The following is a 16,264-nucleotide window of genomic DNA, read 5'->3' as shown; positions in this document are numbered from 1 at the left end:
ATTGCAACTGGGAAGACCATAGCCTTGACTATACACACTTTTGTTGACAGGGTGATGTCTCTGCTTTTTAGTGTGCTGTCTAGATTTGCCATGGCTTTCCTCCTAGATACAAGCTTTTATCTGCAAATGTCCTAGGGCACCAAAACTCTGTGAACTCTTGCATTTGTCGTGTCATTTGACTTGAATGACACGGTTGGGTAATAGCTATGAAGCTGAACAAGTTTGTGATTCGGCTGGCAAGTGAGGCTCCAACAGGTAGCTGTAAAGCTATATTAGCTAGGGCAGGGGCAGGCAACCTTAGCTCTTTTGTGACTTGTGGACTTCAACTCCCAGAATTCCTGAGTCAACAGGGCTGACTCAGGAATTCTGGGAGTTGAAATCCACAAGTCTTAAAAGAGCCAAGGTTGCCTACCCCTGAGCTATGGAAAAAAATTATGGCGAAGTACCTGATGAGATTTTGAAAGCAGTCAATACAGAAGACACAAAAGCCACTGCTCTTATGGATGTCCTATTTGATCTTTGATTTGAAGTCTGAACATAATCTTATTGTCTTACATATATGAATATCCAACTATTCTAGGATTCACTGGAATTGATTCGGAGTATGATAAACCAGAAATCCCTGAACTTGTGCTGAAAACCAACATTTTTTCAGTGACTGAATGCATCCAGGCTATTGTGGAGCTCTTGCAAGAACAGGTATCATCATGTGATGGTTTTCAATAACAAACCCTAATCTAGCATCTTCACTTTTTCCAGGTTTGTGCTAACCAATCCATGTTTCTCAAGAGGACTTTTATCTTTTTATTCCTCTACTAGAGCATTGTTCCTTCCACTGCAATTAAAGATGTGCTTGAGCTGTTTGTACCTGAAAATAAAGTGGAACAAACGTGGGCTAAAGCTGGTACTTTGCCATCTATAAACATTACCAAGGTAAGAAAAAAGTACAGTGTGATCCTGATATAGGTAAACCATCTGCTTAACTGTCTAAAAGGTGAGAAAAACCTTGTCGTGGGTGTTCTTAGATTTAAGCCAACCAGTTTGCCATATTTGCCACTCTCAAAGTACTAAGGATGAGCAGAATAAGAAAAAAACTACTGTTTTGTTGGCCATTTCTAGTGGGGAATCAGCTTTCTGTTTCAAATTTCATTTTTTTTGAGAAAACTTTTTCTCTTTTAAAAATTCAGATAAAATGGTCTGAATGATGGAAGGAAGGGCTGACGGTTGATTTTTGGGTCAAAGCAATGTAATATGAGGATAAAAGACATGGTTAGAAGAAAATAAATATACAAGGTTTGTTTCCCCGTGCACAACTTAAAAGCGAAATGTATCTTTTTGTCTGTAAGTGAGAAATATCTATACACATATACATAGTATATTTAAGAGAAAGATATTCTTTGGTCCTGCTGGCCTTCAAATCACTATGGATCTACTGGAAATAAAATGCCAAGGTTTTGCAGAATTCTTTTATAACCTTTGTCAGGCTCTTGACAGCTGCTTCAAACAAAGAGAATGAATTTTTCTAAGCAAAATTCTCACTGTGTTACTGAGTTTAAAAGCAGAAGAATGTTTACTTATTTACATCCTGCCTTTATTATTATTATAAATTACTTGAGGTGGCAAAGATATATAATACTTCTTCCTCCTACTTTTCTCACAACAATTACCCTGTCAGGTGAGTTGGGCTGAGAGAGAGTGACTGCCCCAAGGTTACTTGGGTAGCTTTCATGATTATGGCATGTGGTGGCTCAGTGGGTTAGGACGCTGAGCTTGTCAATCAGAAGGTCGGCAGTTTGGCGGGTCGAATCCCGAGGGCCGCGTAGCAGAGTGAGTGCCTGTTACTCGTCCCAGCTTCTGCCCACCTAGCAGTTCGAAAGCACGTAAAAATGCAAGTAGAAAAATAGGGACCACTACGGTGGGAAGGTAACAGCGCTCCATGCGCCTTAGGCGTCTAGTCATGCCGGCCACATGACCACAGAGACGTCCTCGGACAAGCGCTGGCTCTTCGGCTTTGAAACGGAGATGAGCCCTGACCCCTAGAGTCGGAAACGACTAGCACGCATGTGCGGGGGAACCTTTACCTTTACCTTAGAACTCATAATTTCCTGGTTTCTAGGCTAGCTTGTTTTCTAGGCTAACCCAATAAGGATTTCAGCAACTGAACCAGTACAGTAATGCCCCAATACATTAAGACTGAGTCTTCAAATATTTTCTTGTGAATAAGGAATAACTTTCAGAAGTGGTAGGTACATTATATCTATGCTCTTTTTGGAAAGAAATACTGTTGATTTTATCTAAGTCAGCGGCCCCCAACCTTTTGGGCATCAGGGACTGGTTCCGTGGAGAGAGGTTTTTCCCCAGGACCTGAGGGGTCTTGGTTTTGTGTGCTGCCTGCATTCTGCAGATGGGGCTTTGCTTGTTTGCATGGCCTGGTTTCTGGCATGCCGCTGCCTAGTGTGGGTCCACGGCCTGAGGGTTGGGGACTCCCGATCTAAGTGACCCTAATTGGGAATACTCTGATAGCTAAACTAGAAAATTATTTTCAAACTGTTGTACTGAAATGCTGAAAACAGGTACTCCTTATTTTTATGTGCAGATGCCATATGCTATACTCTCTTTATTTTCCAGTTGGATCTACAGTGGGTTCAAGTCCTAAGTGAAGGTTGGGCCACTCCACTGAAAGGGTTTATGCGGGAGAAAGAATATTTGCAAGTTATCCATTTTGGCACTTTGCTTGATGGTATGATATACTAATTCATATGTGTTAGACATTCTTTTTGGAAAATTATTTGAAAGAACCAAATTCTCATTAATAATAATCTTTGATTAGTGTGTAATGAAATTAGTACCTTTTTTTCTTTTGAGGCCAGTACAGGTAGTCCTCGACTTAATGACCACACTTGAGCCCAGAATTTATGTTGTTAAGTGAGACATTTGTTAAGTGAATTTTGCCTCATTTTACGATCTTTCTTGCCACAGTTGTTAAGTGGTCACTGGAGTTGAAAAGTTAGTAACGATTGTTAAATGAATCTGGCTTCCCCATTTATTTTGCTTGTTGAAAGGTCGCAAAGGTGATCACATGACCTTGGGATACAGCAATGGTCATAAGTATCTGAATTTTGATCACATGACCATGGGGCTGCTACAGAGGTCATGTGAAAAATGGACATGTCACTTTTTTCCACTGCCTTTGTAATTTTGAATGGTCACTAAATGAACTGTTATAAGTCGAGGACTTCCTGTAATCATAGTAAACTAGAGAAATATGCTGATCTTAGACAGGTAAATTGCCAGATCAGCTCAAGTCAAATCCTAGATCATGTGCACGCCAAAGTCAATAAATCCTGGATTCACTCTGGTCCTAAAGACCACAGAGTAATTTTGTTGGCTGCAGGGCTATTTAGATTCAGATTACTCCTTTTGTGTGAATCTCCTTGAATGATCAAGTGGACTGCTTAGTTTGCATAATCAACAGTTGTCAGAAACTAATAAAGCAGTAAAAATAGTTTTAAGCAGAGCGTTGAAAACAGTTTAATAGGCATGTGAAATATTTTACTGAGCAAGCACATTGCTGGAACTTTGTTTCCCACTATCATGTTTCTCTTGTCTACCATAGGTGAAAATGGAATGATGTGCCAATATAAGGACCAGAGATTTCTTATTTATACCATCTTTAATTCTGTGAAAACTTGCATCTGCTCTAAGTCAGATCTTGACTACATCCTAGTTTTGGTAGGATGTAGGTAAGATCCAATTTTATTCAGCCAAGAAGATGCATAATGTTTCAACTTTACATGTCTTTTGATGGTTCTTAGGGAAATTAAATGAAAAATCCCAGAGGCCTCATTCAAGTGTAGAATATGCAGCCCATATTCTCATATGCATGAGACAACGTTGATACCCATGAGCCGATCTGCCTGTAGATCCATCTTTCTAGATTGGTCCTCATCATGCAATCATGGTGGAAAACCATTTAAGTGTCATCTTGATATTTTGGAAGCTATTTATGATTGAGAAGGAAAACAATTAAAATATGGTTATTAATTATCTTTATATTTTGCCAGGAATGTGTAAAATTGATATATTCAAACTTGGTATGTATTCAGTTGTTTTTGCTACGTTATGAAAATAATTTGAAAAGATTAATTGGCAGATTGTGCATCTTGCTGAAATGAAATTTTGATATAGAAATCCAGAATCATAATGAGTATTCTTATGATCCAACCAGTTACACTGTGCTTTCCCAACATTTAATTGATTTGGAAAGGGCAACTCTTAATTGGTTTCATACCTGATTGAAGATCATGGCAAAATGCTTCTTAACTTTGATGGATCTGGGTGTACGCTCAATATTATGCATTCTCTTTCTTCTCCTGCTTCTTTCCCTCTTTTTCAACAGATTGGGTACACACAACTTATCAACCACTGACCCAAAGGAGCTTACCAGCTATAGCCTGAGTGTTCAATCATACTTGGCCAATAAAGAATATTTTAGTCCAGTGTAGTCTAGTCTAGTCTGGGTCTAGCCTATTTCTATTTCTATTTCTGTTATTTCCATTCCATTCCATAGCATCTTGTGATCATCACCATCTTTTCTAGAATTTTTCATCCTAACACAGTGTTGCCCATTGTGATATTCTAGGGCAGACATGTCAAACTCGCGACGTCACGCAACATATCGGAGCTTTTTCTCCATTGCCGGCAATGGGGTGGGTGCGGTTTCCTGATGACACGTCCGGCCCGTGGGCCGGCAGTTTGACACCCCTGTTCTAGGGGAACAGAAGTTTAGTTATTAGGAGAGGATTACTAGAGCGATAGCAAGAATGGGTAGTCTCAAAAAGCTGCCATAGCTGACTCAAAAGGGTGTATTAGGCCTCAGGGTTACACATTTGAAAGACTTGCTGAATATCACATCTGACAACAGTAAGATAACTTAGTAAATTATTAATTATAAATATATTACTCATCTTTTAAAACCTGGTAACACAGTCTTTGTGAATTTCTCTCCAAAGTTTGCTTGTAAATTTATAAGAGTATGCCATTAAGGTAAACAAAGAAAAGTGCATCTGGTTGAATCATAGTATAAATATATATATAACCACTTCTGAAAAGTGTCTGATTGTGCATGGATGCAGTATGATCTGTAGATTTGGTAGTTGTGAAATTTAACCCAAGGGCCACCGAGTAGTGGTTTGGATTCAAAGGTGTCCTTCATGAAGCAGAAAGTCGCTTCTGTTCATGGAATTTTTCCATTGTTTTTCAGAAACAAGAAAATTAAGCCATCATCCAGGGACATTCTTCCATTTATGATTTTTTGTTCTGGGTGTTAACTATTTTAATATCCCTTGTACATGTGCAGAGCAAGCCCATTTTACAAAGCATCCAAGCTGCATCTGAATTAATTGGGAGCCCTCTACTAGAATGGAGAGCTTCCCAGCAGCGAACGCTTGCAGATTACTAGTTTCAGAAGCCCTATTTACATTTCAAAGCTCACAACGGTATTTTTTTTTCTTTTGCACTGGCCTGTAAAGAGCAATATTTCAGTCACTTTGCACCACTGAATGATCCCATGTAATAGTGTGGAGGCCTTCTCCATTTTAAAAAGCGTCCCACATGTAGTAAGATTATGATACTTCAAGACATCGTGAGAGAAGACAAAAGTCTCACATCATCCTATGTAAGTGGTCTTTTTTAAAAAAATTGAATTGGGGAATAGTGTTCTGTGGATGCCACCTAGTGGCATCACAGGGGCCTGGTTTCACATTGCCAGCTCCTGTTTGAAGCTGAGATTGAAAAGCTGCAAGGGAGAGGTTTCAATACAGGTAGTCTTCGGCTTACGACCACAATTGAGCCCAACATTTATGTTGCTAAGTGAGACAGTTGTTAAGTGAATTGTGCCCCGTTTGATGACCTTTCTTGCCACAGTTGTTACATGAATCACTGCAGTTGTTAAGTTAGTAACATGGTTGTTAAGTGAATCTGGCTTTCCTATTGACTTTGCTTGTCAGAAGGTTGGCAAAGAGGATCACATGACTCTGGGACACTGTGAGTGTCATAAAGATGAGTCAGTTGCCAAGCATCTGTGTTTTGATCATATGACCGCAGGGATGCTATAGCAATCATAAGTCACTAAGTAAACTATTGTAAGTCAAGGTCTACCTGGATATTTTTTTTCTGTTCCAATTATTTTAGACCATGTTTTTCCGTATGGAAATATACACCCACCCACCCCATGGGCACAACATAAATGAAAAATTATTTTGCCCACAACGATGCCGTTTTAGTCTTTAATGCTTGCTTTGTCACATGTAACCCTAAGCTTGGGAGGACAACACAAAGAGGTAAAAGCAATTCACTTGCACATCTTTGGATCCAACCCATGCTCAGGTTAATCAGAATTATTTCACAGAAGGTAAGAATAGTGAGAATGGTCACAGCATCCATTAACTTTGAAATTAAACTCAATGGCTAAACAAATTTCACTTCTAATTTGTTAATTGATTCTGTTTTATGAACTGAGAACTTGAAATGCAGTGAATTATATTTGTAATTCAAAGGGCCTTCTCCCCTTCCACCCCCCACCCACCCCTTTAAATAGCATTCATGTCATGGCAAAGTTCTTGATTGTAAGTGAAGCTGAAGCTGAATGTGTAATTTGGACTTCAAAAAAGTTTATTTCAATAGAACCAGATGTGGGATGCCCGAGATATAATTTCAACAAAGCAGTTGAAAAGTATATAATTATCCAGCTAGTTAAGCCTGGACTTGTTGACATAACAATTAAATGGATTCAAAAGCCCTCATTGATGACTCTTTTTCAAACAGGAGGTGTGATGCAGAAGATTCAACTCTCACAATTTGTGCTAATCAAATTTTTTTTTATTGAGGAATGGTTGATGAGCCAAAGGGGAAGATTGTCAAACCTGCAGATGACATAAAGTTAGGTGGGGGTAGCTAGAAGACAGAAATGACATTCAAAATCACCTTCGTAGGCTAGAGCAGTAGCCAGAAAATAACACAATTAAATTTTACAGAGACAAATGCAATGTCACACATTTAGGAAAGTGAAACAAAATGCACCTGTATAAAATGAGGAGTATTTCGCTTGGTAAAAACAGTATGAAAAACAATTTGACTACATGGTTGATTACAAAGGAACATTAGTTAATGGTGTATTGAGACTGCAAAAAAGGTATATGTGGTTTAAGCGGCAGTTTATTTATTTGTTTATGTATTTATTATTTACAACATTTGTTGCTCATCTCATATCCAACAACTCTGGGCAACTTACAGCATAGCTACCAATTCCAGTTTATTATTTATTGGCCGTTGAATAATGTATCTAGTAAGATTATTTTATTTTATTTTGTTTTTTTCTCAGCCCCCTCTGCTACTCTTACCTACAGACTCTGAGCAGCTTACAAACATCCCCATTTATTCATGTTAATTTATTAATAATATTAGTAATTATTAAAATTAAACAGCAATATTCCAGTGGCAGTAGTTATTCTTTCTTTCCTCTGGACAATTTAAAAAGGATACATACAAACTGTAAAAGTTCAGAGAAGGACAACAAAGATGGAGGTTTTTAAGAAGAGGTTGGACAACCATTTGTATGAAATGTTACAGGGTTTCCTGTGTGAGCTGGGACTAGAAGACCTGCAAGGTACTTTCCAGCTCTGTTATTCTGTTAATCTGGGAACTAGAAAGCAATTTCTGTAAAGAGAGATTGAAGCACATGGCAAAGTTTTACCTTAAGGAGTAAATTCTCTCTACAAATACTTGCAAAAGAAAAAGCTCAGCACCATTCTCTGTTCTTCTGGAGCTCAGGAGTCAAAAAATGGGATATAGGTTATGGGGCGGCAGACTCTAACTATATGTTAGGAAGTTTCCAATAGTTTTGAGCATTTGATGATGGAATCAGTTACTCAATGAAATAGCAAGATTTCCTTCATTGGATGCATCCAGGCAGAGGCTAGATAGGTCTCTGATGTGGATGTTTTTATCTAGATTCCTACACCAAGCAAGAGGCCGAAGTGAATGACTTAAACCAGGGGTCTTCAAACTTGGCCCTTTTATCACTTGTGGACTTCAACTCCCAGAATTCCACTGAGGAATTCTGGGAGTTGAAGTCCACAAGCCATAAAAGGGCCAAGTTTGAAGACCCCTGACTTAAACGAAAGAAGAACATTTGAAGAACCAAACAAAGAGGGGAAAAAAGCAATTGCTGATATTCTGATGTAAAAAAATAGACAGGATAAGCCACAAAGGACAAGAAATGATGTCAAGACACTATTGCACAACCTGTTGTTGCACAACTGTGTTAGTAATTTATGTCTGAGGAGGAGTAATCTCTGGTATTCTGGAAGAAATGAGCTTGTGAAGCCCTAAGCCTAGAACAGGGGTCAGCAACCTGAAACAGTGAAAGAGCCACTCGGAACCGGTTCCCTCACAAAAGGAAAAACTGGGAGCCGCAAAAAATGTGTGCGCATGTGCATACATGCGCGCATGCGCAGAACAGAGTTTGACTGAAGAGTGGAGCCAAGGTGAGATATGCACCTACCCTGCATATTTGAATTGATTGGTTGAAATTTTTTAGTCTCACTTTTTTTTTTGGAGTACACATAGCAGAGGACTGGGAGCCGCAGGAGACGGCTGAAAGAGCCGCATGCGGCTCCGGAGCCGCAGGTTGCAGACCTGTGGCCTAGAAGGATTTTGTGCTATATAGTATTAAATAAGAACTGTGGAAAGGGTGAAGAAAGTAGCAACAAACATTAGGACTCTGATATCAAAAATGAGTGACTTGTTGGAGCTCTAAGTAAGAACTGTGGAAATGCTTTTGCCCTCTCTTTATAACTGAGTCAGCATTCCTGTACACATTTGGTTTTGTCCATTTTATTAGATTTATATTGTAGGCTCTCCTAGGGAAGTTCATGAATTGGACTGTAGGACATTAATTGTTTGATTCAAACAGTGATTTAGAAGAAAAATATTGTATTGAGAATTGACCGTTACAGCCAACTAAAATTAAGGAAATGATTCAACAGAGGACTGTTCAAAAAGGAGAAGAAAGAGCAATTCCTAGTATTAAAGACAAGCAGGTCAGAAAGAAATATAATATATAAAATTAAATGAGAATAGCCAACTATTAAAACGAAATCTGAATGATGTGATCTTCAGTCTGAGACTCATAACTACTAGATATTTAACTTTACAAGGAGTACTGAGTGAATAATGCCCTTCAAGTGAAATTATTGTATTAAAATTGAATGGTCTTCATTCAAAGTATTTAAACAAAGGATAGTTTGTGAAAGAGGAAGATACATTTTCTAGTTTGAAGTTTTGCTCTAGTTTGTCTTACATACATCTTGAGATCCTTAATTTCTCATAGAAAAGAGAAAAATATATGCTACTAAATTCTAAGAATACTACAGGCAGTTTGTAATTATGTTGTGAGAAAATAAGGAGATAAGCACAAAAATCAAGTGTTTAACTGTTCAGAGAGCCTACTGTTGAAAATCTCCTTTTCTAGGGATCTCAAATGAAATACAGCCAATTTTCCTCCATTTTTAAAATTAATTTTAAAATAATTTATTGAATTTAATTTTTTTCCACACAGATGGTGTTATTAACCTGAGCATACCGATTGTACTTCCAATCTCTACTGAAGACAAGAAACGTCTGGAAGGGTGCAGTGCATTCACCCTGGAGTACAATGGGCGGAGGGTGGCAATCCTTAAAAATCCAGAGTTTTTTGAACACAGGAAGGAGGAGCGTTGTGCTCGTGTTTGGGGAACCACCTGCGCGAAGCATCCACATGTAAAAGTAAGCACAAATCAATTCTATTTTTGCCTCCAGAAATATGAATAAATTATCTCATTCAGAGGCATCTGGGACTGGATCAAGATGGCAGCCGCAACCATCTGATTGAAGGCCCATCCCTTCCCCACGCTGGCTGAGGAATTCTGGGAGTTGAAGTCCACAAGTTATAAAAGGGCCAAGTTTGAAGACCCCTGTTCTAGTAGATAACAGCAAGCTGTTCTTAGCTTCAGTTTCCAATCTAAGAATGTGTAGAATATTTAATATCATCAAGAACTATGATTCATACTAAATCCTCCTCCTACACAGGTAGTCCTTGCTGTATGACCACAACCCCAAAATTTCTGTTGCTAAGCAAGACAGTTGTTGCATGAATTTTGCCTCATTTTATGAATTTTCTTTCCATAGTTGTTAAGTGAATCACTGCAGTTGTTAAGTTAGCAACACGGTTGTTAAGTGAATCTCACTTCCCCTTTGCTTGTAAGAAGGTCGCAAAAGGGGATCACATGACCCCGGGGCACTACAACCGTCATAAATATGATCCAGTTGCCAAGGGTTCAAATTCTGGGGATGCTTCAATGGTCATGTGTGTGAAAAATGTCATGTCACTTTTTTCAGTGTCAAAACTTCCAACCATCACTACTCAAATGATTGTAAGTCAAGGACTACCTTTATTTGTGCACATTTCTGATGTTTTTCATCCTATCATCTGTCGCCCAATTTGATTTATTAACTTTAAGTACAGATTTTCCACTTACCCAACTTGTTACAGCTAAAAAAGAGGGAAAACCAGTATTTGTATACCTTGTGACCTTATATTTTTATTTGCCAATTGGCTACCTCTGATTACTTGTTGTTAGTATATTATTTCATTTCCTGTGCCAATGGACCTTCACAAGGTTTACAAAAATTAATATGCAATAATGTAAACAATATATTACAACCGTATAAAAGGATATTCATTTAAAAGATGTGTGGGAGAAAACAAATACCATAGATCCATTCATGCAGTATTTCTACAAGGAGTGCTTAGGTAAAGACAAAAGTTTTCAACTGCTACTAAAAGTTGTAATAATAGGTGCCTCACAAATTCAAAGAGAGCATTCACAAACAATAAACTCCACCATGGAAAAGGACAAAATTTTGTATGCAATCCCAGAATTGCTCCCTTCAGTTTTTGGGACACATACAAAGATGGTTTCAGAAATCATCCATCTCTATATTGCAGGATCCAATCTGAGGTTTAGTCTTCCGAGCTTTTAGATTTGTGCTGGAGCCCATCCTCAGGGAATTTCTCTCTGGCAGAATGGGATGTTTTGTGTGCTATGTCTATGAAATCAGCTATGTCTGTATTGATGAAAGTGGTCTGTCAGCTCGCATACTTTATCTACAGTAGCAGCATGTAGAATCTTAACCATGGTTTGATCACTTTCTTTTTTTAGGCATTTTAAATAGTAATATCTACAAAATGGTTATTTCTCCTTACTTTAGATCTGAGGTAGAGGAATCTAGGGGAATCCAGATGTTGTATGATCCTATCTTCTACTTCCAAATTAACATAGCCTGGGATACAATTATGGGAACTGAAGTCCTGTAACCGCTGGAATGTTATAAGCTTTACACAGAGGCTGAATTATTATATTTGAATATCAGTTCTTCCTAATTCCTGGTAATATCTTTTGATAGATGGTGATGGAGAGTGGAGACTGGCTTGCTGGTGGTGATCTCCTTGTACTTGAGAGAATAAAATGGAATGATGGACTAGACCAATATCGCTTGACTCCATTGGAGCTGAGGGAGAAGTTTAGAGAGATGAATGCAGGTAATTCGTTGTATAAGTAAAGCTTTGCTTGACACGGCCGTTTCCAGTTAATGTGTTCCTGATTCTCCCAGTGCCACATTCCTTATATTTCAGATGCAGTTTTTGCTTTCCAACTACGTAATCCAGTGCACAACGGACATGCTCTGCTAATGCAGGATACTAAACGACGGCTGCTGGAAAGGGGCTATAAGCATCCAGTGTTACTCCTGCATCCTCTTGGTGGATGGACCAAGGATGATGATGTGCCCTTGGACTGGCGCATGAAGCAGCATGCTGCAGTGCTAGAAGAAAACATCTTGGATCCCAAATCCACTGTTGTTGCAATTTTCCCTTCTCCCATGTTGTATGCTGGTCCAACAGAGGTATGGAGTTTAGTTCCCTGAACATTATTTTTTTAAAATATTCTTCTGGTTGTTGTTTTTTAACAGAAGTAGTAGAAAAAGAATGAAAAGAGCCACCCAAGTGGGAAGGAAATAAGGGAGAAACCACAGTCACATTTTATTCTCTTTCCCAGTTAATGTTTTTAAATGTAGTTATAGGAATTTTCTTTCATTTCAGACTATCAATTAGGAGTCATTAATCTATGACAGGGGTCTTCAAACTTGGCCCTTTTATGACTTGTGGACTTCAACTCCCAGAATTCCTCAGCCAGCGTGCCTGGCTGAGGAATTCTGGGAGTTGAAGTCCACAAGTCATAAAAGGGCCAAGTTTGAAGACCCCTGATTTATGACAACTTCAGAACAGACGTTGGGGAAATAACAGAAAGCCAGGGCTGTGCCACCCCATCTTGGTACATTCCTTTCTAATATCTTGAGTTTGATGACATGATGGAGGCTTCTAAAGAGATTAAAAAGGGGGATTTCTGATATCGGATCTCCCTCTCTTATTACAGTGTTGAAATGTTTTTAATACATGAAAATAGTATGAATGTGAATGAGTCTGCTTGAGAGTAAATCTCATTATGTTTGTTGAGGCCTCCAAGTATAAAACTGTAGCCTGATACCTTGAAACACGTTTTCATAGCATTCTGATGTTCATTCTTGTGGCAGGTCCAGTGGCATTGTAGGTCTCGAATGATTGCTGGTGCCAATTTCTACATTGTGGGTCGAGATCCCGCAGGTATGCCTCATCCAGAGACCAAGAAAGATCTGTATGAACCCACACAAGGTGGAAAGGTGCTTAGTATGGCTCCAGGACTAACCTCAGTGGAAATAATTCCCTTCCGAGTAGCTGCATACAACAAAGTACAAAAAGCGATGGTTTTCTATGATCCAGAGAGGTAAGTAATAATAGTCAATTACAACTCCATAGTTAGCATTTTCTCATATTAGCTATGTCCTCATTGGTGTCTAACCATTGGATTCAAGATGCCTTTATATCCTCTCTCTTTTTTTCTTCTGTGTTTACATTAATTTGACTTCATTTCATCCCCAGCATAGGACTGGCTTCAGTATCCTTAGTTTTAAACTAGTATTGTCCTCAATACTCAGACTAGAGCAACTTCGAGATATGTAAAATTTGTTAAGCTTTATTATTCTTTACTTCAAAAAAGTGGTCAAAGAGATATGGTGAGTGACTGAGACCAGATGCAATACATAGGAATAAGGGCAGAAATTTAGCCATCTCATATAGCTATCTGCCAACTCAAGAATGTACACCCAGCACAATATTTTTCCATTGGGTAAATTTTCTTGGTGGATATTTAACAACTTTCTTAGGCAAATAAAATTCTTTACATTACGACAGTCAGGAATAAACTGGTGCCTTCCAGATGTTTTCTATTTCAACTCCTATTATCTCCAGCATGGGAATAACAAGAATTATAATTGTGAACATCATAATTTATTGTGTTCTACTTGCTATTTGCTGAATACAAAGAGAGTCATTTCATATTGGCCACATTCCCAGATCATGATGGACACAATAGACATTACAGTACGGGAGAATTAGGGCCAATTTTAGGTGTATCTACTTCTTGTGTGAAGTGAACAGGGACCCAATATTAACTAAATGCACAATTTTTAAAAACTGTAGTTCGACATTGGCTTCATTAAAATTATTCATCTCATGTACTTTGGCCATGTCATATGGGGGAATTCACTGGAGAAAGCAATTATGTTTGGAAGAATTAGGGGTAAAAGAAACCAGGCCTTCAAAGAATACAATGACTGGATACTATCAAAGCTGACACCAACCAGAGCATAGAAAAACTCAAAGAAATAGATACGGAGCCACCTGGCCCATAGAATCACCAAGAATTGGACTTGACTGAACCAATATCATCGTCGTCGTCATCAAATTGATCAAAGTTTGCATTAATTTTTGTGTGTTCCTATACATGAGGCACTAAACCAGGTTTAATTAAAAGTTTCCAGACTTTTTCCTCTGATCAAATGGGGGAAAATAGGAAATTAATCAAGACTGTCATCTTAATGCATGACAATAATGGTGAAAGTTGCTTTCCTATCTTGACTTAATCCTAATTTGAACTGTGGTTCACAGTGTACATATTCAATGTCCTATTTAGGATTCAATTTGGAAAATTAGAAAAATGAATTTTATTTTATTTTTTAAAAAGAAAAAGATACGAGATGATATATATGAAATGTGACTAGACAAGCACAGGAACCTGTGACTCTCCAGAGATTGTATTTTACAACATCTGAAGGATAAGTATCCCACTTCTGTTATACAGAAAAATGTGGTAAATGCAATATACTGACTTGGGATGCCTTTTTTGCTTCTGAATATTCCAAATGTGTTCTTTTCCAAAAAGGAACTGGACTTTTTTGGTGTTTTCTTTGAAAATGTTTCACTTCTTAAACAAGAAGTTGAAGAACTGAAGAAGCTTCTTGGATGAGAAGCAAAACATTTTCAAAGAAAATACCGAGAGTCCAGTTCCTTTTTTGGGGGTGGGAAAAAACACATTTGGGTCAGCCATAACCTGGATGATTGAGAACCTCCATAGACATTTGCTTCTGAATAGTCTTTGAAAATTTGATCTCTGAGATGATCATTGCAGAGCAATGAAATGTTAGGTGTTGTTCAGACGAAGCACCAACATGAATTGCTATTTGTACCTGTGAATGATTACTCTTCAGTAATATGTAAAAAATAGCATCCGTGTCAGATCAATTTGAATGTACAGAAAGTGAACTAGGATTAGAAAAATGCAGCCTTCTGGGTACTGTTTTCACTCTTGCAATATGCTTGCCCTACCTTCATGCTTCCTATGTGTTCATATTTGTTTGAGGGACACCAGGGTTGTTCTTGACCATTCCCACCCTCTCAAGAGACAGATGGGATCAATTTTTCAGGCACCCGTAGGCTAGCATAACTAGGTGTATTTTGCATGAGGCAGTATGGTGAATCCAGAGCACTTTCAAATCATAGAGAACTCTAAAGGTGAAAAAGGAGTTGCACTTAAGGTACAAAATACTACTAGAACAGCGGCCCCCTATATTTCTGGCTTGGTGGCCTGGCCTGAGGGTGTGTGGTGGGGAAAGGGGAGGGTTTTGTGTAACAGGTACGTGAGCGTGTATCTATTACATTAAATTACAGTGAAAGCACCGTATCTTTTGTCTGGCATTGAATGTAGTAGGTTGAGAGGTTGAACGTTAATTTTAAGGCAAGTCAAGATCTACAGCATAGGGATGTAAAAGGATGCTTGTAATACTCCCAAGAGTATCTCTGCCCCTCCCTGTTTCTTTTGTTGCCTTTTTTCCTGAAACAAATAAAGGACCCAGTTAGAAAAACACACTATGAATGCTAAGATTCAGTCCTTGCCTTCTATTCTGTAGATCAGGGGTCCTCAACCTTGGCAACTTTAAAACTTGTGGACTTCAACTCCCAGAATTCCTCAGCCAGCAAAGCTGCTAATGTTGAGGACCCCTGCTTTAGAAGTCTATAACTGATGGTTAACATTCTATTCTATTCTATTCTATTCTATTCTATTCTATTCTATTCTATTCTATTCTATTCTATTCTATTCTATTCTATTCTATTCTATTCTATTCTATTCTATTCTATTCTATTCTATTCCATTCCATTCCATTCCATTCCATTCCATTCCATTCCATTCCATTCCATTCCATTCCATTCTATTCTATTCTTCACCAGGCACAGTGAATTTGACTTCATTTCTGGCACCCGCATGAGGAAGTTGGCTCGTGAAGGTGAAAATCCCCCTGATGGATTCATGGCGCCGAAAGCATGGAAGGTGTTGACGGAATACTACACATCGATGGGAAAAAACAATTAATTACGCTGTCTCTGTCAAAGTGCCTTTATTTTAAATACGAGCTCTGTTAATTGATGAATATGCTATGATGATTCATCTAGTTCAGGGGTAGGCAACCTTGGCTCTTTTATGACTCATGGACTACAACTCCCAGAATTCCTGAGCCAGCTGGCTCAGGAATTCTGGGAGTTGAAGTCCATGAGTCATAAAAGAGCCTACCCGCGATCTAGTTTCTAATCTTTTGGTTGCTGGGCATTTTCTTTCTGGGCCATACAATGGTTCTGGACCAGCTTTTGTCATTTTTAGAGCTTAAATAGGTCAATTTCTTCTTAATTTCCAAGGAATGCCATCAAACAAGTTTTTACCGTACACATCAACAAGTA

The 16,264-nt window shown here is 38.4% G+C and overlaps 1 protein-coding gene across 2 annotated transcripts in view; it reads left to right on the top strand.

Moving 5' to 3' along the window:
* The window catches only part of PAPSS2 (3'-phosphoadenosine 5'-phosphosulfate synthase 2), a 43,041-nt gene extending 27,014 nt beyond the window's left edge, over positions 1-16,027 (top strand). The window contains exons 5-13 of one of the 2 annotated variants that reach the window (XM_081328209.1): positions 581-699; positions 820-933; positions 2,629-2,740; positions 4,065-4,094; positions 9,620-9,825; positions 11,506-11,641; positions 11,735-12,003; positions 12,691-12,920; positions 15,761-16,027. In XM_081328209.1, coding sequence (XP_081184335.1) covers positions 581-699; positions 820-933; positions 2,629-2,740; positions 4,065-4,094; positions 9,620-9,825; positions 11,506-11,641; positions 11,735-12,003; positions 12,691-12,920; positions 15,761-15,902 — 1,358 coding nt within the window. In that variant the 3' untranslated portion in view covers positions 15,903-16,027. The remainder of the gene's footprint in view (positions 1-580; positions 700-819; positions 934-2,628; positions 2,741-4,064; positions 4,095-9,619; positions 9,826-11,505; positions 11,642-11,734; positions 12,004-12,690; positions 12,921-15,760) is intronic. The other variant, XM_081328210.1, reaches the window with a different exon arrangement.
* The last annotated feature ends 237 nt before the right edge of the window (positions 16,028-16,264 follow it).

Source organism: Vipera berus (assembly GCF_964194415.1).
Source record: "Vipera berus genome assembly, chromosome: 5".
NCBI lineage: Eukaryota > Metazoa > Chordata > Lepidosauria > Squamata > Viperidae > Vipera > Vipera berus.
This window is presented reverse-complemented; position numbering and strand designations above follow the sequence as displayed.